The 24,598-nt window shown below is 47.1% G+C and overlaps 1 protein-coding gene across 5 annotated transcripts in view; it reads right to left on the reverse strand.

The window, feature by feature from the left end:
• Positions 1-24,598, reverse strand: part of MPP6 (membrane palmitoylated protein 6) — a 138,737-nt gene that overhangs the window by 76,460 nt on the left and 37,679 nt on the right. For all 5 annotated transcript variants that reach the window (XM_033930829.1, XM_033930828.1, XM_033930831.1 and 2 more), the window contains 2 exons: positions 23,606-23,833; positions 10,515-10,646 (listed from right to left, as the gene is read on the reverse strand). In XM_033930829.1, coding sequence (XP_033786720.1) covers positions 10,515-10,646; positions 23,606-23,833 — 360 coding nt within the window. The remainder of the gene's footprint in view (positions 1-10,514; positions 10,647-23,605; positions 23,834-24,598) is intronic.

Here is a 24,598-nt window from a genome sequence, read left to right on the forward strand (position 1 = left end):
AGTCGAGGAGGAAGGCGTCGGCCTCGAGTCAGTCCAGGGAGTAGATCCGGGAGCAGAAGAGAGGCAGCTTGTGGTTGTGAGGGGATGCGAACAGATCTATTTGAGGCGTCCCCCACCGTTCGAACACCCATCGTAGGGTCTGAGAGTGTAGTGACCACTCGTGTGGCTGGAGGAGGCGGCTGAGTCTGTCCGCCAGACAGTTTTGTTCTCCTTGTATGTACACCGCTCGAAGGAAGGTGTTGTTGGAGATTGCCCATTTCCAGAGGCGCAGGGCTTCCCGACAAAGGGACCAAGACCCTGTCCCCCCCTGTTTGTTTACATAGTACATCGCTACCTGGTTGTCGGTTCGGATGAGAACCACTCAGTCGTGGAGCAGATGTTGGAAGGCTACAGCTGCGAGATAGATGGCCCGAAGCTCTAGCACGTTGATGTGGCAGCGACGGTCTTCTGCTGACCACATCCCTTGGGTGCGTAGGCCGTCCAGATGGGCTCCCCAAGCGTACTCCAACGAGTCCGTGGTGAGTACCTTGCTGTGGGGTGGGGTGAGGAAGAGCAAACCTTTGGAAAGATTTGAAGAGTCGGCCCACCAGCGGAGCGATCGTTGCAATGAAGGAGTCACTGTCACGGGACGGTCGATCGGGTCCCGGTCTTGACGCCATTGAGAGGCCAGGGTCCATTGAGGGATTCTCAGATGGAGGCGGGCGAAGGGTGTGACATGGACGGTGGAGGCCATGTGGCCCAGGAGAGTCATCATCTGTCGAGCTGATACCGAGGTCAGCAGGGAGATCCTTCGACTCAGACTTACTAACGCCTCTAGGCGCGGAGGGGGGAGGAAGGAGCGGAGGCGAACCGTGTCCAGCGCAGCCCCGATGAACTGTAGGGACTGCGAGGGGCATAGTTGGGATTTTGGGAAGTTTATTTCGAACCCCAGACTTTGTAGGTAGGTAATAGTCTGTTGGGTCGCTGAGATAACCCCTTCCCTGGACGGGGCTTTGATTAGCCAGTCGTCCAGGTAGGGGAATACCTGGAGGCCCTGGGAACGTAAGGTTGCTGCGACCACCACGAGGCACTTGGTGAAGACCCGGGGTGATGATGCTAGGCCGAAGGGGAGGACTCGGTATTGTAGGTGCCAGTCCCCTACCTGAAAACGCAAGAACTTGCGGTGAGCGGGGTGCACTGGGACATGTGTGTACGCCTCCTTCAGATCGAGGGAGCAGAGCCAGTCGCCCACGTCGATCAGGGGGTAGAGGGTCGGTAGGGAAAGCATCCGAAATTTTTCCCGTACCAGAAATTTGTTGAGGCGTCTCAAGTCTAGTATTGGGCGTAAGTCTCCCGTTTTTTTCGGTACCAGGAAGTAACGGGAGTAGAAGCCCTTTCCCCGTTGGTCGGGGGGAACCTCCTCCACTGCTCTTAGGCGAAGGAGGTCTCGAGCTTCGGAGAGGAGCAGGGGTAGCTGCCTCCGGTTCGGCGGGCAATTCCTTGGAGGGTTGTCTGGAGGAATGGCCCGAAAGTTGAGAGAGTATCCTGATGAGATCACGCCAAGGACCCATGCGTCCGACGTGACTTGTTTCCAGCGAGGGTAAAAGGCTTTTAGGCGACCCCCGATGGGAAGGGGGCTTGGGACTATGGCGGAGGGGGCTCGCCCCCTTCCGCGCATCTCGTCAAAAGGACGGGGATGGTTTGGTGGTCGCAGGCGGTTGGGACTTGGGTAGAGCCCGATGGTGGGCCTGCGGGCGCCTGGGTGGAGGCCGCGAGAAGGCGGGAGTGGATTTTTGTGGGTATCGGCGCGGAGGGGCCTTGAACGGCCTGGACGCGGTCGATTTAGGCTTTTGCCGGATGAGGGAGGCGAACGAGCGTTCGTGTTCGGAGAGGCGTTTTGTAGCTGCCTCGATAGTGTCATCGAACAGTTCTTTTCCCACGCAGGGGAGGTTAGCCAACCGGTCCTGTAAGTTGGGGTCCATGTCGACCAGGCGCAGCCAAGCTAGTCGGCGCATGGCGATAGCAAAGGCTGCCTCTCTGGAGGAGAGTTCGAAGCCATCGTAGGCCGCGTGGAATAGATGGAGGCGCAGGTTGGAGAGGGACTCTAAAAGCAGGCCAAACGCTCCTTGCCGGGAGGCCGGTAGGTCAGTCTCAAAGGCTCTCAAAAGTCCAATGAGGTGTTTGAGGTAGGATGTGAAGGTGAAAGTGTAGCTTTGCACCCTAGAGGCCATCATTGCGTTTTGATATAGTCTCCTGCCGAACTTGTCCAGGGTTCGGCCTTCTCGGCCTGGGGGGACCGCTGCTGAGACCCGGGATGGGTGAGCCTTTTTCAAGGAGGATTCTACTAGCAGCGATTGGTGGGAGAGCTGTGGTTGCTCGAATCCCGGGTAGGGTACTGTGCGGTACTTGGCCTCCATTTTGGAGGGTACGGCTGTGACCATGTAGGGGGTCTCCAGGTTCCTGAAGAAGGCCTGTTGGAGTACCGGGTTAGGTGGTAAGCGAAGGGACTCTCTGGGCAGTGATGGCATATCCAGCTCCGCCAGGTACTCCTTAGAGTATTTGGAGTCGGACTGGAGGTCTAAGTCCAAAGCGTGGCCCATGTCCTGGACAAAGCGAGTGAAGGATGGGCGAGATGTTCCCGGGGCCCTGTGCGGGGTCGGTGAACGAGACCTTCGTCGGGTGGAGAAGGATGGGGAGGCTTCCCTTGAGTATCGAGGTTCCTGCTCCGATCCATGCTCCGAGGCCGGGGAAGCACTGTGAGAGTGTTCCGGGGTTGTCGATCTTCGGCGTCTCGAGGAGCCCCTCGGAGACGATGCCGGGGTTCGGGGTACTGATTGATGTCGAATCGGTGACCTCGACCCGGACTCCCTCGGAGAATACCTGCGACCTCGGGTCGGGGTCCCGGTCCGAGGGGGAGTTCGGAGGATGCGCGGGTTGGAGAGTGATAACTCAGCCACCCTTAGTGGTCCCGTACGAGGTGTGGGAGAACGGCCTCGTAGAGTTGGTGAACCTCGGGCCTTCTTGGAGGTACGGCGGTTCGAGGTTTCTGTCGTTTTAGCACGACGTTTTGCCCCTCGGCGGTCTGCGGAGGGAGAGTGTCTCGGGCGCCTCGGCGAGGAGTCCGAGGAGGATGGGATGCGGCGAGGATTGCGCACTTTTCCCCGAGGTTGCTCGATGCGAGGTTCAGGCTGGTCTGGCACATGCGGGGTCGAGGTGGAGGCCGATTGAAACTGGGCCATTGCAGCGGACAGCTCTGATGAGATCATCGCTCGGAGTAGGTCCTGGAAGACGGGCACGGACAGCATCGAAGGCATGTCCACTGCCTCGGTGCACTCCACCGGGGGCGACCTCGTATCAGAGTATTCCCGTGTGGTGGAGGCACGGCCCGAAGGCTTGGAGGGCTTAGCCGGGGCTGTAAGCATGGGGCTTCCGCCATGCGTCGACATTGTCCCCGAGGCTGGCTTCTTCGATGTTACGGAACCTGAAGAGGGAAGAGGGGACTTACCCGGGGTGGAGGCTTTCTGTTGTCCCGAGGACTTCGGAGTCGAGTCTCGAGGCGATGCCGAGGTATTCGGGGCCGAGGTCAAGGCCGGGGCCGAGGCCGGGGCCAACCTCGAGGCCGAGGTGGAGGGTTGGTCCGGGGTGAAGAGGTCCGCCATGCGGGCTTTTCTTCGACGGAGGGCCCGGTTCTGGAAAGTAGCGCACTGGGGGCAGGAGTCGGTTGGATGAGCTGCCCCCAGGCAGAGGATGCACCGGCGATGCGGATCTGTGAGGGAAAGAAGCCGCTCACACCGGGTGCACTTTTTAAAGCCGGTCAAAGGCCGGGACATTAAATCGAAAGTAGCCGCGGCTCGATTAGCCACGCGGCCACGGGGACCCGGAAGCCTCCGGGTCGTCAAAAACGAAGCAGGAATCAAGTTAAAAGGTAAAGAATTCGCGCATAGCGACTTAATCGAGGAAAAAACAAGAAAAAATCGCGGTGCTAGAAGGCAGTTGGGGCAGAGCCTGAAAAACACGACTTCTAGGCTCAGCGGAAAATTTTGAACTGGAGACCACGAGGGGATGCACCCCCTAGTGGAGCAGGAAGGCACGCATGCGTGGAGCAGCAGAGCAACTTAAATCTTCAATCAAGTTTGTTTGAAAATGCTTCCGCATCGGGGCTCCGTAGATGACGTCACCCACATGTGAGAATATCATGCCTGCTTGTCCTGGGATAAAGAGATCTATCTGAGGAGTGCCCCACTGAGCGAAGATGGATTGTAGAGTGAAATGGTCGAGTGTCCACTCGTGAGGCTGGAGAATTCTGCTGAGCTTGTCCGCCAAGGAATTCTGTTTTCCCTGAATGTAGATAGCTTTCAGGAATAGATGGTGATCTATGGCCCAAGCACAAATCTTCTGGGCTTCCTGGCACAAGAGGCGAGAGCCTGTCCCACCCTGCTTGTTGATGTAGTACATCGCAACTTGATTGTCTGTGCACAGCAAGAGGACTTGAGGAAAGAGAAGATGTTGGAAGGCCTTGAGGGCATAAAACATCGCTCTGAGTTCCAGGAAATTGATGTGATGCTTCATTTCCTGGGCTGTCCAAAGTCCTTGAGTTTGGAATTCGTTCAAATGAGCTCCCCAGGCGTAAGGGGAGGCGTCGGTGGTGATGATAAGGTGATGAGGAGGTAGATGGAACAGAAGACCTCTGGAGAGATTTGAGGATATCAACCACCATTGTAGAGACTGACGAAGAGACGATGTCACAGATATGTGTCGTGAGCAGGGATCCGTCGCTTGGGACCACTGGGTAGCTAGGGTCCATTGAGGAGTGCGCAGGTGAAGACGTGCGAAGGGTGTGACATGAACTGTGGAGGCCATGTGACCCAAGAGTATCATCATTTGCTTGGCAGAGATGGAACGTTGTGGAAGCACCTGCTGACATAGAGACTGAAGAGTTTGAAGATGGTTGGACGGCAGGAACGCTCTCATGAGGACTGTGTCCAGTACCGCTCCAATGAATTGAAGTCTCTGAGTGGGGATGAGATGAGATTTGGGTAGATTGATCTCGAACCCCAAAAGTTGTAGAAACAGGATGGTTTGGTTGGTGGCCAGGAGTACTGTCTGAGATGAATTGGTCTTTATCAACCAATCGTCCAGGTAAGGAAACACCTGAAGGTGGTGGGAACGTAGAAAGGCAGCCACCACAATCAGACATTTGGTAAACACTCTTGGAGAGGAGGCAAGACCGAAGGGTAGCACCTTGTACTGGTAATGACAACGATTGATCATGAAGCGTAGGTATTGTCTGGAGGCCAGATTGACCGGTATATGAGTGTATGCTTCTTTGAGATCGAGGGAACATAGCCAGTCGCCTTGATTGAGAAGAGGGTAAAGAGTGGCCAGAGAAAGCATTCTGAATTTTTCTTTGACCAAGCATTTGTTGAGATCGCGAAGATCTAAAATGGGTCTGAGATCTCCTGTTTTTTTGGGAACTAGAAAATAACGGGAGTAGAATCCCTGCCCCTTTTGATCTAGAGGAACTTCCTCTATGGCGTTCAGAAGGAGGAGGGATTGAAGCTCTTGAAGAAGGAGGGAAGACTGAGGAGTGTTCAAAGCAGACTCTTTTGGTAGACTTTGGGCAGGAAGAGTCTGAAAGTTGAGAGAGTAGCCGTGGCGGATGATGTTGAGGACCCACTGATCCGAGGTGATGGTTTCCCAACGGCTTATAAAATGAGTAAGGTGTCCTCCTATAGGCAGCGGAAGATGGGCAGATGGAGGGATACTGGCTATGTCCTGGAGAACCAAGTCAAAAGGGTTGTGAGGATTTTTGTGGAGGAGGTGGCTTCACCTGTTGCTGCTGCTGTGTCGGTCTATTGTTTTGCCTCTGCTGTTACCTCTGACGCCTGGGCTGTTGAGGTGCCGGTGGCAAAGGACGAGCCACAAATCGACGTTGGTATGCCGATTGCTGACGAAAGGGCCTGGTAGGTGGGGTCTTCTATTTTGTTTTGAGGAGAGTATCCCACCTAGTCTCATGAGCTGAAAGCTTTTGGGTAGTGGAGTCCATGGATTCTCCAAACAGCTCATCCCCCAGGCAAGGTGCATTAGCCAGTCGATCCTGATGATTGACATCAAGTTCTGAAACTCTGAGCCAGGCCAGTCGACGCATGGCCACCGACATAGCCGTGGCCCGAGAGGTCAGCTCAAAGGTGTCATAGATCGATCTGACCATGAACTTACGAAGTTGTAAGAGCGATGAAGAAGTTTGGCGAAAGGCAGATCTTTTACGGTCAGGGAGGTATTTTTCAAAAGATGACAAAGTTTGAATGAGATGCTTAAGGTAGAAAGAAAAATGGAAAGCATAGTTCCCTGATCTATTAGCAAGCATCGCATTCTGATATAACCTCTTGCCAAACTTATCCATGGCTTTACCTTCTCTGCCAGGAGGGACAGAGGCGTACACACTAGCCCCCGTAGATTTCTTTAAAGTGGATTCCACCAATAAAGATTCATGAGGGAGTTGCGGTTTGTCAAAACCTGGAATAGGTATGACCTTATATAAGGAGTCCAGTTTTCGAGGAGCTCCTGGAATGGTCAAGGGCGTCTCTAGATTTTTGTAGAAAGTTTCTCGCAAAATATCATGGAGAGGTAACTTTAGGAATTCCCTTGGAGGCTGGTCAAAGTCCAGTGCATCGAGAAATGCCTTGGATTTTTTAGATTCAGCCTCCAAGGGAATAGAGAGAGAGTCACACATCTCTTTGAGAAAAGAGGTAAAAGAAGTTGCATCAGGTTTGGAGGACGGATCTAAACCAGAAGGATCCTCGTCCCCTGACGAACACTCTCCCTCAGAGAGGAAAGGCTCCTCTGAATCACCCCACAGATCAGGGTCCCTCACTTGAAAGCTGCGGTCCCGTGTCTCCGGTGTGGAGGGTTCCAGGTGTTGAGTTTTGTGAGTCGACTTACCAGATCTCTGTGAAATGGTATCGGGAGATGTTGTAGGGTGTGCCGGTGCCGAAGTATGTACGGCCTGGTGTAAGGACCTCGGTTCCGGTGCTAAGATCGGCATGGATGCTGATGAAGCCGTATGTACCGGTACCGACAAAGTGGATACCGATAAAAGAGGTTGCTCCACTGCCGGTACCAGTGGCTCAGACTGGACCGGGACTGGAAGGCTCGGAGTCAAAAGAGCAGGAAGGAGCTGTTGTAATTGCTCCTTGAGCTGCACTTGCAGGACGGCGGCAATTCGCTCGTCCAGCGAAGGCACCGGTACCGCTTTTTTCTTCTGCGGTACCTTTGGTGCCGCTCTACACTCCGAAGAGGAACCCGATGTCGAGGGGCTCACCTCAATCGGAGCGGAGCGCTTTCGTGGGCGCCTCGAGGTCGGCAGGATTGGGCTCGCTGCCACTGAGACCGGAGGGCGCTCCAGCGGGGAAGGCTTCTTAGCCGGCTTACCTGAGGGATGCGACGCCGGCGCGGTGTGGCGCGGCATCGATGAGGTAGGTGCCGACTGTGTCGGGGCCGAAGTCGGGGCCGGTGCTGCCGAATCCGACTTCTCGGTACCAAATAAAAGCCGCTGTTGAATCTGGCGGTTTTTTAAAGTTCTCTTTTTTAGAGTGGCACAGCGGGTGCAGGTGGACGCCCGATGGTCAGGACCCAGGCACTGTAAGCACCAGTTGTGCGGGTCGGTGAGGGAAATGGGCCTTGCGCACCGCTGGCACTTCTTAAAACCGGGTTGGGGGGCATGAACGTAAAAACGGCATCTGCCAAATCGAAGGCCGAGGCCTCGATGGTGGCAGCAGGCCCCGCCGGGGCGAACCCGAAAAAAAGAAGAAAAAAAGAAAAGAAAATTCTTTTTTTTTAAGAAAATAAGAAAAAGAAGGGAAATAATTCCGAAAAGGTTTACGCGAGCGGGAAGGCGTTTGAGAAAAAAATTTTCAACAGCCGTTGAAAGTTGCGTCTTCTTAGCTCCGCGGAAACTAAGAAACTGGGGACCGCGTGCCTCCGTCGGGCGGGAAGGCACTTGCGCATGCGCAGTGTGGCCTGCTAGAACTTTCCAAGTTCTTAGAGTGCAATCACTCTAAAATTGTCCGTACCAGGGCTCCGTCGGTGCCGTCACCCATCAGTCAAGAATATGCTGCCTGCTTGTCCTGGGATAAAGAGTAGAATGGGTACAAGTGAATCGATTATTCACTCCGTCAAAAATGACAAAGACTCTCGATGGGGACACTCGATGAAGTTACAGGGAAATACTTTTAAAACCAATAGGAGGAAATATTTTTTCATTCAGAGAATAGTTAAAGCTCTGGAACGCACTGTCAAAGGTTGTGGTAAAAGCGGAGAGCGTAGCTGGTTTTAAGAAAGGTTTGGACAATTTCCTGGAGGAAAAGTCCATAGTGCATTTTTTGGACCCAAAATTAATATGTCACTGTCTTATTTTCAGGGAAACATGGTAGATAAAAAACCCAAAATGAAATTTAAAACAAACATGAGCACAAATTACACAGACTCCTTGGTGTTATGGGGAGTTGGGTCTCCTGAATGTCTGTTATCTGATTGCAGCTTGTGCTATGAGGCACATTACTGATTGGTATAGAAATGCACAGGATTTTACAGTTACTCCTATTGAATTGTCCTTGATCAGCCCTTGGAATTTTAGTTGTTATTTTACATGTGATGGGACTCGCTCTGCCTCCTACACTTCGGAGTTCCGGTATTTTGCTGCAGCAGTCTTTACATGGCGCTGGCTCTGCAAGAGGCAAGGCTTTTCTTCACTGGTAACCCCCTATCTTACTATTTGTGGTAATCCAGCTTTTTTGCCGGGTAAGACTGGGTCTATGTTTCACCACTGGAAAGTTAAAGGTATACATTATTTGTTTCATGTGCTTACTTAGGAGGGCAAACTGAAGTCTTTCAACAGTCTTCGTGAGGAGTTCTCCTTGGCTCCAAGAGATATATTTTCTTATCTGCAACTTCAACATTATGTTCGAAGTCTCCTGTGGGAGGACTTGACCGAGGATGAATTGATCACTTGCTACACCTTGGGGGCGCAGCTCAGAGTACCCTTGTGGTTTCAACATTGCTATTTACAGAATTCCTCTACTGAACTTTATTATCCCAAGTATGTTGAGGCCTGGAATGAAGACCTTCATATTGCTTGTCCCATCAGGATTATAAAACCTGTGTGTTGACTTTTATTAAAGTCTCTGACAATGTATTGCATTGGGAACAAAACTATAAATTTGCGCTCCGTCTTTACATATCGCCTAAATGGGCTCTTCATATGGGCATGTCTTCTGATGGTGAATGTCCCAAATGTGGATTTTTGCTTGCCTCCATAGGGCATCTGTTTTGGCACTGCCCCCTTGTTTTGGCTTTTTGGAAGACTCTCCTTGCTTACATATCATCTTTATGGACCAGTGGAATCAAGTTGGATGCTCTTCTGTTGTTTGATATATATTCGTTGCAGATTCCTGTGCCAAAAGGGTTTCGCAATTTTTTGCGGAAGGCATTACATATGGGGAAAAAAGTGATCTTGCTTAAATGGCTTAGTGGGAGCCTGCCTTCTCTTAGTGAATGGAGGATGCAAATGATCACCTTGCTTAAAATGGAGCGGACTCAGATTAAGGATTTGACTTCTTTACAGGGGCATCAATTTAAGAGAACTTGGAGTGTCTTTTGGGATTCTTTAACCCCACGGGTACGGAGTTGTCTTTTGAATACGTAGCTTGTATCATATGCCTCCTTTCATTCTATGGCTGTATATTGCACTATGTTGGAGGGTGGGGAGGGGTGGGAGGAGGGATGGGATTCTGTTGTATCTGTTCAATGTTTGCTGTGATGTGTATTGTATTTTCAATAAAAAGATTATTCTCAAAATAACAAGCTCCTACCATCTCGCATGTAGAGAGTAAAACTGAGGTATAACAGGACAGCCCAGAGGGATGGGAGGTGAAGCATAAAAATGTTAGAGGCTCTCTACACAGGATCTCAACCACAGATAAACAACCCAAGTGTTCTAGAATGATGTGCCTATTGCACTAAAAATATTATTGCATATATGGTGGAACTGTTTAATCAGTAGTGAGAGCAAATCAGCAGTATAGGAAAGAAATGCTGCAGAAAGCCATACAGTCTCACTGTATGTGCTGCATTAACCAATAATCAGATTTTCCCAATAAGAATTAACTGGTAGCTTTTTGTCATACAGTTGTGCTGTCAAAGTGGTGTACATGCTTGGCAAGAAAAGTGGTATATAGCAAATTCATAATAAACTATAATTCAAACGTTTAGTCAGGCAATGTATGAATTTTGAAGTCACATGCATGAAAAGGATTTACAGTAGATCAAAAAATATGCTCATCAGTCAAAGTCAGGAACATTCCTGTGTTTGTAGAAGTGCACACTAGAGATCAGACAAAAGCCCTTCCAAACTAAAGAAAGTGAAGCAAGCCAGAAGCAGGGTAATAGATCCAACCCAATAAAATGTAAAAGTGATTTGTTTTATGTTCATACTTCAACATGCTCTTTTAAATGAAAAGTTGCCAATTGATACACACCTGCCACCAGTTTGGATCTTCTCTATTTACGATTTGAAGAACTTCTCCTTTCTGAAATTTCAATCCTGCTTCCTTGCATGGAATCAAGTTGTCATTGTATGGGTCATAATCAAAATGGCACTTTAAAAATACCTAAAACAAATTATGGAAGGCACAAACTGTCAATGCACTGAGCACTACAAAGAAAAAAAAATCTTAAAAGGAAAGTGGATATTAGTCTTTCTTATCTACAATAGTAGCACGGAGGACAATTATATTAAGAGGGCACCTATTCTATAAAAGGAAAGTAGATATAGGTACCGCCTTTCCTATATAGAATACCAGGGTAATAGGGCATAGGGCACATGTGCATGTGGGTTAGGCACACTTATGCCAACTAAAGAACTGATATAAATTGTTGCATCTAAATACTGGAGATATGTGTGAAACATAATATTGTATAAATTATGCATGGTAATGTGCATCCCACCCACAAATATACCTACCTGTAAAACAAACATTATATAAAATATACTAGTGTTTTAGCCCGTTACATTAACGGGTGCTAGTAAAGCCTCCTTCCCTCACATGTCCCCTATTTTCAGCCCCAAACCCATTTTTACCCCCCAGCTCCCTACTTAAGCAGTCAAAATTACCCCCCTTTTTTGTTCTTTCCTTTTATGTTTTTTCTTCTCTCCTATCCAAACATTGTAACTTTTTCCCCACTTACCCACACAATTCTTGTGAGTTTTAACCCATAACAAAAGTTATTTTATATGTATGTATTTTGTATGTTAAGTTTTAACCCATAACAAAAGTTATTTTTGTTAACACCTATATTTTATTTGTATATTTTATTATGTTGTACATCGCCTAGCAATTTAAATAGGCGATTCATTAAGAACAAATAAACTTGAACTTCTCCCATCTGTTCTCTTTCAGCCCGAGCCCCCTTTTCTCACCAGCAGCATTTCCCTCCCAACTCCACTTTCCTGTCCAGTAGCACCTCTTCCCTGCTCCCCCTGTCCCTCTTCATTGCTCCCCCGACCCAGTAGCATCTCTTCCCTGCTCTGCCAAAAACACCTCAACACCAGAGCCTACACCAATTCAAACCCAACCCCCTCCCTGGCCACTGCACTGAATCTTTGGGCAGGTTGCCCATCCCCAGCCCTTTACCCTGATGGACCCTCCACACACTCGCACCTGGTCCACCATCCTCACAGGTCTCTCCTCCCTCCACTTCGATCTGTTTGCTTGTCCATTATTTTGTCGCATTTCGTTGAGCAGCCAAGGAGGAAGCGTTGAAGTGGCTAGTGTGCAGCTGCCTATTTCGGGAGTCGGTCATCCTGCCCTGCTCACACAATGTCTGCCTTCCGTGCGCCCCCACCATCGCATTGCAGACCCCAGATGCCCGGCCAGACAAAGTTCATTTTTTAGTTCAAAGCCGACGCTGCGTCTCCTCTCTCGATCCCCGCCAGAGTCGGAAGTCTTGTCACATAGGGATCATTTTTTAATAGCACATATTAATACCATTAGCACACATGTGCCACAAAGCCTATTTGGGCCTTACAGAAAATAGTGTGTTAATGGTGTTAGTGTGCACTGTTAATAAATAACCCTGATGAAAAATATCCTATAAAAACTGGCTCTACATTTTTCCAATTTATTCCTCAGATTGTTACAATATAAACAGACTACCAACCTATAAATGTTTGGAATTTTAATAAGTGAAGAAAGCTGATTAGCTAAGAATTAGCATTCTTTTATGCCAAGATTGCTAAAAGTGTTTGATATTCTATTGTACCTTGCCAAAAATGGAAACAATGTGCCTCACTTAACACAATGGTCCCTTCAAACTGGGATTTCTCTATTTTAGCTATCAGTGGAAATGTATTTCATTTTCTAATAAAAATTTGCCTTGCATAACCTCACGACATTCCATGTGTTTACAAAGTTCTAGAAGTTTCTTACATTTGATTAAAACACTTTGGTCACAACCTAAACGTATAATATCAATACCTTAAATATGTTTTGGTATTATAGTACTTTGCCAACTGTATCACAAGAAACAGAAAACTCCATGCATTGGTCCTTTGGGAGGCGCAGGAGGAAGGGGGTTCTCTTAAACGCCGCTGATATTTTTTGCCTCTCTGGGACTCTTATTTCTGCTCTTTGTCTCCTAGGGGACGCAGTCTTATACTCAACACCCTTGTTTAATGGCTGAATGCACCTTGGTTTGTGTTCTGGATCTTCGTATCTCTCTGCTCTGGGGGGCTGGGGGAGGGGCATGGAGGGGTTGTTTATAGGCAGGAGTGCCCAGACCTGGTGTGTGCCCTAGTTCATCAGAGTCCAGACCCTGGGGGAACGACCATGTTTCTTCTTCTTTTCCTTTTATCCTAGGACTGGCTTGTCTGGTCCTGTCTTGAGTTCTCCATGCTCAGGTCACCGGACTCCCGGGCGTTACAGTGACAATCTTACTCTCCCCCCCCCCCAGGGGGAGGGGGGCTTTCTGGGATACATGGGTGGTTATAACTGACATGTGACTTTGCATTGTTTTGCCTTGTTCTAACGGATTTCCCACCACTGTTTGTTGTCTTTTATATTTTGCTGTTTTCTTATGATACCGCCTTTTTTTCAGTCAATAAAAATTATTTACAATCTAACTTTCATTAAAAAAAAAAACAGTACCTTATTTTTCACTCCATAAGACACACTTTTTTTCCACCCTACATTTCAAGTGCCTAGGGCAACTTAAGCTCACCCAAGGATACTTCCGGGTGAAATCATGCCCAGCCTTGGGCAAGCTTAAGTGTCCCTACGTGTCTCCCTCAACTGTGAGAGATGCCTACAGTGTAGGTGGCCTGCCTCTGGGTGGTTTTTGGTTTGTTTTTTTTAAACATGCGTCCCAATTGGCTAGTTAGACAGCAGTAGGACGCCTACCGCCACCTACAATCGGGACGCTGCTTGTAGAATTTGGCCCTTAGTGTATGCTCTGATGGATCCTCCTCCACTGTTATACCACTATCGGTCAGTGTACCCCAGGAATCTTGTCTTGGGTCCTCTTTTTTTCCATCTACATCTATTCCTTCGGTGCTCTGATCTCATCCTATGATTTTCAGGATCACCTGTATGCTGATGTCTCACAGATTTACATTTCTACACCAGACATTTCTAGAGGAATCCAGGCCCGAATCTCAGCCTGTGTGTCCGACATCACTGCCTAGATGTCTTGCCGCTATTTAAAACTAAACATGGCCAAGATTTAGCTTATCTTTCCTCCTAAACCTACCTCTTCTCCCATTCTCTATTCCTGTGGGTAACACTCATCCTCCCTCGTCATCAACTCACAACCTCGGTGTCATCTTTGACTCATCTCTCTCCTTCTCCTGCACAAATCCAACATACAGCTAAAGCCTGTTGTTTTTTTCTCTAAAATATTGCCAAAATCCAACCTTTCCTGTCTGATATCCCTCTCATACTCCCCTGGGGTAAATATCTCCTAACCGTACCCTTATCCTCTACTGACAACTCTAGAATCCATCCCTTCAATCTTGCTGCCCTGTATACCTGGAACAGACTGCCTGAGTCAGTACATTAAGCTCCGTCTCTGGCAATATTCATATCCAAGCTAAAAGCCCACTTTTTCAATGTTGCTTTTAACTCCTAACTCCAACCCACTTGTAAAGTACCCCACATCTATTTTGTCAAGCCCTTTGTAGTTTCCTACCACAATTGTGTTTGTCTGATTAGATTGTAAGCTCTCTTCAGCAGGGATGGTCTCTTCATGGTCAATGTAAAGCACAGTTACTTACCATAACAGGTGTTATCCAGGGACAGCAGGCAGATATTCTCACGTATGGGTGACATCACTGACGAAGCCCCAGTACGGACCACTTTAAAAGTGCATCGCCACTTTAAGATCTTGGAAAGTTCGCGATAGCCTGAACCGAGCATGCGCGAGTACCTTCCTGCCCGACGTAGGGTGCGCGGTCCATCAGTTAAGATAAGCCAGCTAAGAAGCCAACCCAGGGAGGTGGGTGGATTGTAAGAATATCAGCCTGATGTCCCTGGATAACACCTGTTATGGTAAGTAACTGTGCTTTATCCCAGGACAAGCAGGCAGCATATTCTCATGTATGGTGACCTCCAAGCTAACAGAAAAGGGATGGTGGGAGAGTTGGCCTTAAGAAAATAAATGTTGTAATACAGTTTGGCCAAAGTGCCCATCCGGTCTGGAAAAAGATTCCAGACAACAGTGAGAAGTGAATATATGAACTGAGGACCACGTGGCAGCTTTACAGATTTCCTCAATAGGAGTAGATCTGAGGAAAGCCATAGAAGCTGCTATAGCTCTAATTTTGTGGACTGTAATACGACTCTCTAGTGCCAGGCTAGTCTGACCATAAGAGAACGAGATCTGAAGAATTGGGGAGATGTTCGATGAGGCTTTGTCCAGTCAATGTAATAGGCTAAAGCTCATTTACAGTCCAAAGTATGCAAAGCGGTTTCTCCAGGATGAGAATGAGGCTTAGGAAAAAACATTGGTAGAACAATTGACTGATTGAGATGAAAGTAAGTGACAACTTTTGGAAGAAACTTAGGATGTGTATGCAAAACCACTTTGTCATGATGAAAAATAGTGAACGGTGGATCTGCTACTAATGCTTGTAACTCACCTTGTGGCAGAGGTGAGAGCAATAAGGAATACCACTTTCCAGGTAATAAACTTAAGATGAGCTGTGGCCAATGGTTCAAATGGTAGCTTTATTAAACTGGAAAGGATTAAATTAAGGTTCCAGACGACAGGTGGAGGTTTGAGAGGTGGTTTCATACTGAAAAGTCACTTCATGAATCTGGAAACCAAAGGATGAGCAGTAAGAGGTTTACCCTTGATTGGCGCGTGAAAAGCTGTAACAGCGCTGAGATAGATTCTGACAGATGTAGATTTGAGGCCAGAATCAGAGAGATGAGGCAGATAATCCAATACCAAATCCACTGATAATGAAGTTGGATCATGATGATGAAGAAGACACCAGGAAGAGAACAGAGTCCACTTTTGTTGATAACATTGCTGAGAGGCTGGTTTCCTGGATGCATCAAGAATTTGACGAACAGGCTGAGAAAGATGTAAGTGAGATGGATTCAGCCCGAGAGAAACCAAGATGTCAGGCGTAGAGATTGCAGGTTGGGATATAGAAGTGATTCCTGATTCTGAGTAAGCAGAGTAGGAAATACGGGAAGAGGTAAGGGCTCCCTGGAGCCGAGTTGAAATAGAAGGGAGAACCAATGTTGCCTGGGCCACTGTGGAGCAATGAGAATCATGGTGGCTGCTTCTCTCTTGAGCTTGAACAGAGTTCTCAACATGAGAGGAATTGGAGGGAATGCATATACAAACAGGCCCGTCCAATCCAGGAGAAAAGCATCTGCTTCCAGACGGAGAGGAAAGTCTGGAGCAAAACTGGGGCAACTGGCAATTGTGAGGAGCTGCAAAAAAGTCTATTTGAGGAGTGCCCCATTGAGCAAAGATGGACTGGAGAGTTGCAGAGTTGAGAGTCCATTCGTGAGGCTAAAGAAAATCCTGCTGAGGTTGTCTGCTAGGGAATTCTTCTCCCCTTGAATGTAGACAGCCTTCAAGAACAGATTGCGAGCTGTCGCCCAAGTCCAAATTTTTTGGGCCTCCTGACACAACAGGAGAGAGCCCGTGCCTCCTTGCTACTTGATTGTGCGAAGGAGGAGGACTTGAGGGCAGAGTAGATGATGAAAAGCCTTGAGGGCATAAAACATTGCTCTGAGTTCCAAGAAATTGATGTGAAATTTCCGCTCCCTGGCAGTCCAAAGACCTTGAGTCTGAAGATCGTCCATATGAGCCCCCCCCCAAGCATAAGGGGATGCGTCTGTTGTGATGACCTTGTGATGAGGGGGTAAGTGAAAAAGGAGCCCTCTGGAGAGATTGGAAGAGGTCATCCACCAGTGAAGCGACAGCAGAAGAGATGATGTCACAGATATATGTTGAGAGAGACGATTCATCGCTTGAGACCACTGAGAAGCAAGGGTCCACAGAGCAGTGCGAAGATCCAGTTGAGGCCATGTGGCCTAAAAGAACCATCATGGGTCTCGCAGAGATAGATTGAAGAGGAAGCAATTGCTGACACAGACAGATGAGAGTTTGAAGTCGATCTTGAGGAAGAAACACTCTCATGAGAGTGGTGTCTAGGATTGCCCCAATGAACTGCAGACATCGAGTCGGAATGAGATATGATTTGGGGAAGTTGACTTCGAATCCTAGAACCTGAAGAAAAGAAATGGTCCGAGATGTTGATTGGACCACTTCCTGAGATGAGACAGCTTTGATTAACAAGTCGACCAGATAAGGAAAGACTTGAAGGCTGTGTGATCGGAGAGATGCAGCTACAACAATCAGACTCTGGAAGAAGATGCCAGGCTGAAGGGAATGGCATCGATTGATAATGGCATCGATTGAGTTGAAAACGAAGGTACTTCCTGGAAGCCGGATGAATTGGAATATGTGTGTAGGCTTCCTTTAGCATAGCCAGTCGCTCTGATTGAGGAGAGGATAAAGCAGTGCGAGGGATAGCATCCTGAATTTCTCCTTGACTAGAAATTTGTTGAGAGCTCTGAGATCCAGGATGGGACGGAGTCCTCTAGTCTTCTTGGGAACCAAGAAGTAACGGGAGTAGAATCCCTGATTCTGCTGATTGAGGGGAACTTCTTCGATGGCACTCAGGAGAAGGGATTGAATCTCCTGTAGAAGAAGGGAGGACTGTGCAGGGTCCAAAACAGACTTGCTTGGCGGATGGTCTGGTGGTAGGGTTTGAAAATTGAGAGGATAACCCTGAGGAATGATATCGAGGACCCAGAAGTCGGAGGTGATGAGCTCCCATCGAGCTATGAAAAACTGAAGACGGCCTCCGATTGGCTGAAGCAAAGGATGCAAAGTGGTGACACTGACTATGCTCCGAAGAAATACGTCAAAAAAGCTGTGTGGATTTTGGAGGGGCAGCCTGTTTCTGTTGTTGCTGACATGCTTGTTGCTGTTGTGGCTGCTGCCTCCTAGGTTGAAACACAGTTGGAGTCATAAATCGTCTCTGGTAGGAGGATTGTCTGAAAGTACGAGAAGGGATAGGTTTTTTTCTTAGGTTTTACAAGAGTATCCCATCTAGTCTCATGGGCCAATAATTTTTGGATAGTTGTGTCCAAAGAGGCTCCAAAAAGCTCATCCCCTAAGCAAAGAGCATTAGCCAACCGATCTTGATGGTTGACATCATGCTCCGAAACTCAGAGCCAGACTAGGCGTTGCATGGCCACTGACATGGCTGCAGCAAGTGAGGAGAGTTCAAAGGTATCATAAATGGAGCAGACAAGGTACTTATGAAGTTAAAGTAAGTCAGAGATGAAATGCTGAAAAGCAGGGAGTTTGCAGTCAGGCAAATATTTATGAAATTTAGCAACTTGGTTAACTAAGTGCTTTAAATAAAAAGAGAAATGAAAAGCATAGATTGCCAGACCAGTTGGCCAGCATAGTGTTCTGAAACAGTCTTTTGCCAAACTTGTCCATGGTCTTACCTTCTCTGCCAGGAGGTACTGTGGCATAGACGCTGGCTCCCACAGATTTATTCAGGGCTGATTCCACCAGTAGTGATTCATGCGGAAGTTGGGATTCGTCAAAGACTGCAATGGGAACCACCCTATAAAGTGAATCAAGTTTACGAGGAGCCACTGGGATGGTTAAAGGAGTTTCAAGATTTTTATAAAAAGTCACTCTTAAGATGTCGTGAAGAGGTAGCTTGAGGAACTCCTTAGGTGGCTGGTCATAATCTAAGGCATCTAAAAACTGCTTAGACTTTTTGGAATCAGCTTCAAGTGGAATAGAAAGAGACTCAGACATTTCTTTCAAAAATCTCGAAAAGAATGTGTCAGATTTGAAAGTAGGCTCCTGAAAAGATGATAAATGAGAATTCTCATCCGAAGAAACCTCATCATCAGATACTAGAGGTTCTTGATCAGAATCATCCCAGAGATCTAAATCTCGGGTTGGTGGAGGTCGGTGCCGAGAACTGGGTGCCAAGGCCTGGAGATGTTTCATTTTTGTTAATATAAGTTGGGCATGCCCTAGGATATTGCAGGAAAGTTAACTCCCTAGACTCCACCAAAAATATATAAACCTCAAATCTAAATTTTTAAGATAAGGAGTACCCTCAGTGTGAGTTTGAAAGCTTTAAAGAGCGATTCAAAGAGTAGCTCTGGTGCTTAAAATAGCAAAGCCAGCAAACACTGAGTAGAGAGTACCACTCACTGCCAGCCGCACACCATCATCTGGGTGCTCCTGGGTGCTTTAAAGTGCAAGTCAAGTGCAAACAGTGCGTAATAAATAAATATATATAAAAGTGGAAGACAAAAAGTTCACTGTCCTGCAATGCCCCGAATGTCCTCAAGTGCAAAACCAAGGAAACCTGAAGAATTAGCTCATGAAGCTCATTATGCTGAAAAATGCGCACCACAGACGTATCTTCGCCAGCTTGGGAACGCTCAAACCCCTCGCTGGCAGAATCCGACCCCCCAAGAGGAATCTGGAAATCTCCCCAAGGGTCCAGGACCTCCTCAAAAACATCTTGCTCCTCTGGGCAAAAATCCTCATCCCAAGAGACTCTCGGGTGTTTGGATGAGAGAGGAGTAGAAGGGGGCAAAACCGCCACTGTGTGGGGCTGTGCCGCCAGCACATAAGCTTTACAAAGTGCTAACATAAATTCAGGGGGAAAGACCCCCAGCAGCCCCAAGGGACTCCCTGCCCCTGCAGGGGACCCTGCCATACCTTGCCCCTGCAATTTCAGAACAGGAGGAAGGTCACCTGAGGTAACTGAGATGAAGGAGGAGGTTCCCGACGAAATTGGACCCCAAACCGCCAAAATTGGAGCTCCTGCGGCCTGCCGCATCTGAAAAGCTTGGAACTTTCCTGATACTGAGGCCGAGGAACCGACCAATGCGAAAAGGGAATCCTCAGCCGCTCCGGCGGCAAGGGAATCCTTTTCTCTCTGACCGTCGGCGGCTGAGGAACCCTCCATGTGGGCATCAGGGGAAGCTCAGGCTTCCCCGCGATCCGAAGTCGACTCACAAGGCACCATCAGCGGGGTGCACTGGCTGCCGGCATCCGATGCCGATGAGGCTGCCCCACTGCTCCAGCCTGCACAATGCTTGCATAGGCCAGCCATGAGTACCTCACGTCTGGAGCACAATGAGCACTTTTTCCCTTTAAAAGTGCTCATTATGCCGGAAAACACCCTAGCTGAAAGAAAAAAGTGCCGGTTAATTGAGAAAACACAGAAAAACAGGCAGTTTTACAGGGAAATGAGCCCTGCAGACCAGCACACCTCAGGATTTTTTATTTATTTTTTTTGCTAAGTCAGAACAGACTCCACGGCTCTCAAAGCTAGAGGGCTGACCAACCAGGGGGCCAGGCCGCCTGCTGAGGCACCTCTACAAAAATATGGAGAGGTGGAGGAAGGTTGGGGGAGGGACTCAGCACGAGACCCGCCGGGTTTAACACCCCCGAGGTCGGACGGATCCCCAAACAGGACCCGTCCAAGCTCTATTGGGCACAAAAAGGGGAACCCAAGAGTCCAAAACAAAGTTCTAACAGTGCTAAGAAGGGAGCCGAAAAACCTTACCACCTGCTTTGGAGACTGAGATAGACTGGATTTCTAGTGGGGAAGCTATACTGATATACAAGTTTGTTCTCAGTCTCCACCTGCTGGTAGCAGTGAGATATATAACCCATTCGTAAAGACTATACCAGTCTACCAGGAGCTACAGTAATGCAAATATGTGTCAACAATGTCAAAGTACAGTAACAGAAAAATACAGCAAATATATCAAGACAAACCAGTTTTTATTTTCACCTCACCCCTTCCACCCCATCCCCTCCATCCTCTAGAGTCCAAGTGTATTCTCGCTTGCTGTGATAGAAATACTAGATTGTTGGTTAATGTTACAAGTTTAGTAATCTGCTTCAGGCAGTCGGTGTTAGTGAATTCCAAAAAGGCCTCCTATTAAACCGTAACTGTCTGTCACCTGAAGTGTCTAAGTTGGATATTCTCCACCATTCCATTTGTAAATGCTGTATAAGAAGTGCACTCTATTGTGCCAAAGTAGGAGTCTCTGGGATTAGCTATTGCAATAGTATAGCTTTAAAGCTCAGGAGAAAAGATATTTAGGCCCTTAAGTACCGGTGTGATTATCGAACATTGGGAAAACATTATCAGAGGGGTTAAGATACAACACACCTGCCACAGGATAAAGATATGCTGTAATATCTTTTTCTAAAAACACTGGACAACTGGGTAAAGGTAATACAGGGTAGCATTGGAGTTAACACATTTCAGACACTTGGAGTCAGTATGTAGGGTCATGGCAAAGTCTTGTGTTTTATGTCAAAGGGTACCTGCATCATCTCAAAACACCAGAATATATGTAGTACTCTGCCAGGTTTTTATAATCCTGACCAGTAATCTTCCTGGTCTATTACCAAATCGGTAAAAATTATATTTTTCATGCAATAGTTGCTTTTTCGTACGCTCATGGATCATAGCATTTAATGCCACTTTGGTGGCTAAGTAATTTTCTCTAGTAAGATTAGAAGGATTACAGAGATATTGATATTTCGCTTTTTGAAGTTGCTTCTCCAATTATATAATACCTTGGGAGAGACAACAGACTCGGGCAATCATGTATTGTATAATATCCCCTCTTATAACCACTTTCAGAGTCTCTCAATATAGGGTGGAATTATCCTTATGCTGGTCATTATGAAGGGCGTATTCATCATGCTTAAGATTGTAAATAATAATAACTTTATTCTTCTATACTGCCACAGTCGAAAGACTTCTAGGTGGTTCACATCGAAGAAGGCTGGACAATCAGCAAATTACAGAATGCGAGAAGTGAGGGTACAACTTATTACATAAGAAATAGATAAAAGGACAGCATATTACAACGAGATTGATAAAGTAAGTGGTAAGGCTTCTGTTTAGGAAGTGGTGAAAGCTTGAAAATGCTTGACTGATAGATGTAGACAGTATTTTAAGTAGTTTTTGTGTGGAATAGACAAAAGGAATTCTTCCATTTAAACCCATAAGACCTTCTAGTGGAGTCTCTCCTAGAAGCCACAAAAGATTTGTGACATATCAGGCAGACTCAAACTGAACATCACCCTTTCAACATTCAGGCAGTGGATGGCTGGGGGCTTAATGCTAGAATGTAGCAGAAATGGTAAGTAGTAGTAACAGAATTCCCCATTTCTGTACGATTAAGGCTGGGGAAGATCAAATGTCTGCTTCTATCATTATGCTGATACATTGCCTGCACTTTCAGGTCTTCAGCTTCTGAAATACGAAAATAAATATATCTGAAGCCAAAAATAAAAATGACTAAGGGGCTCATAATCGAAAGAGAAAAACGTCCAAAAACCGGTCTAAGTCGGCACTTGGATGAACATTTCCCAAATACATCCAAGTGCCGATACTAAAAACAGATTTTGGACGTATTTTTAACAACCTAGGCCTTCATAGTGCCGCTGAATGACCAAAGCTAAACAGGGCGTTTCGGGAGGAGTGTCGAAGGCGGAACGTGGGCCAGTTTACAGCCCCCAGGGTTGTACAGCAGGAATAACCGAAAATTATACAGCCTACGATAGACGGAACATGGATGTTGTGACTTAGACCATGGAATGTAAAACATGGTCTAAGTCACAAAAACCCACCTAAGTCACCAGATAAGCACTGCAAACACTTAAAACAGACCCCCCCCCACACAAACTACCCCAGTGATCCATGACCCCCCCCAAAAAATATTAATCACACCTTTAAAATTCAGCCTCCAGACTATCATCATCTGGCCACCTGGCATCGGAAAGCCTAGTCGTCCAGCACAGAGGCAGCTTAAGTCATCTTGGGGGTGGGTTAGGGACCCATAGAGAGAAGGACCCATACCCATAAGCCCCTGCAATCACTGCATTGATACTGAAACATGTGCACTCTCCTATACACCCCCCAAACCCTTTTGTACTGGCATATAAGTGGCTCCTGCAGCCATAAGGGCTATTGGGGTGGTAGATAAGTGGGTCTAGGGGATTCTGGAAGTGGTTTGGGGGGCTCACCGTGACCTATAAGGGAGCTGTAGTGAGGAGAAGACATGGCACCCTATTTGTGAAGTTCACAGCAGTGCCCTGTAAGGTACCCCACTATTTAGGTGGCATGTCTGGGTGTTTAGTCCATCACTTTGCAGACCCCTCCCACGTCCAACAGGGCTTGTTCTAGGCGTTTTGGACTTGGACGAAAAGTTGGACGGAAATGTGGTATAAAGATGGACGCTTTAGCGACTTGGACAATCAGAACGGCAGGATGTATAATTAGACGATTTCCGAAAGTAAAAAAATTTTGGACATATTTTTCTAAAATGTGTCCTAGGCTGTTTTTTAATTTGGACGACTTGCAAGTTGGACGTAAACGGATTTAGACGTCCCTTTCGATTATGCACCTCCATGTGTTTAAAAAGGTTACATCCTTGTGTGATACACCTTGTAAATCATGCAATGAATCAACAAAAACACTAACACTTATGGAAACACCTAACTAGGAACTTTCTAAGGGGAGAAAATGAAATGAAACTGTGGTGAACAAACCTTATTATAATTTGGTCAAAGACCTGCAAAAAAAATGGCAATTGTTGGTCTCCAATTCTGGGTGCCGTTGGTACTAAACAAGAGACTAGAACAAAGCAACTATTTGGTTGTCTGAATTTCTCTCCTCTGTATGATGTAACATTTTCTGTTAATTTTTGCTTATTATTCTCTTTCAATTTTATTTAATCTAGCATTGTAAACTGCTCAGATGTATATAGCAATGAGCAGTATATAAAAACACTGAATAAACCTTAAACTTGACATGAAAGACCTGAGGTAGCCCCATATGATGCTGACAGGAGAAATCTCACAGTGTGCAATGCACTGCTCTAGAAATCTCAGGGCCCTATGTTTACATTTCTGCAACACAGTATTCAACAGAGACATTCAACTATTTGTGATGACTGCATATACCAACCTGTTGAGGTGTAGTTGGCTCTTTATAGCTAGGAAGAATTTTCAAAGTGACGCTACCACTAAAGCTTTTCAATAAGTCTTGCAGCTCCTTTGGATGGTTTCCAACTTCATGGCCATTGACTTCTTTAATGATGTCTCCTACATGAAGAAGACCCTGCCGATCTATCATTCCCCCATGAAGAATTCGAGTTATCACCAGATCATTCTTCTCAACCCTAAATGTCACACCCTAAGATAAGTAAAATTAAAGTTAGTTTACCTTATTTGATTATCTTCTCTCCAAACCATATACCATAATCATGTGCCTACACGAATACAAACAAAAGATACTTATGTCATGTACCCTAATAAAATAATGTAAACGCTGAACATGACCAGGCTCTTCTAAATTGTAATTGTCTTAGAAATCCATAAATACTAATGCAATGTAATATAATGTTCCTTATTTTACTACTAATTTTAGATAGATAACCAAAACATTTCAGTCATATCTACCGTATTTTCATGCATATAACGCGCGCATTATACACGATTTTACAAACCGAGTATAACCATGCGCGTTATATGTGTGAGCGTGTTATACAAATTTTTTTTTTTCAGTGCGATCCAGCATCCCCCCCTGCGATCCTACATCCCCCCCAGCACCGCAAAGACATCGGTCGCTTACCCGATTGGGCACCGGCACCAGCACCAATGCACAGGACATGCCAATGTCAGTGCCCGAAGATCCTCCCTCATTGGGCTGGGCTGGGCTGGGCGGTGCGAGGGAGATCCTTCCTCTTCCCTGTGCCGGGCTGGACTGGGCTTTGAGCATTTGCGCATGCTCAAAGCCTTCTGGTCTCACTCTCTCCGAGATTCTCAGAATCTTCGGGCACTGGCACGTCCTGTGCATTGGTGCCGGTGCCCAATCGGGTAAGCGACCGATGTCTTTGCGGTGCTGGGGGGGATGTAGGATCGCAGGGGAGGGGGGGTGATGTGAGCGGGGGGGGGGAGG

The sequence above is a fragment of the Geotrypetes seraphini genome, chromosome 2, assembly GCF_902459505.1.
Source record: "Geotrypetes seraphini chromosome 2, aGeoSer1.1, whole genome shotgun sequence".
NCBI classification, from domain to species: Eukaryota; Metazoa; Chordata; class Amphibia; order Gymnophiona; family Dermophiidae; genus Geotrypetes; species Geotrypetes seraphini.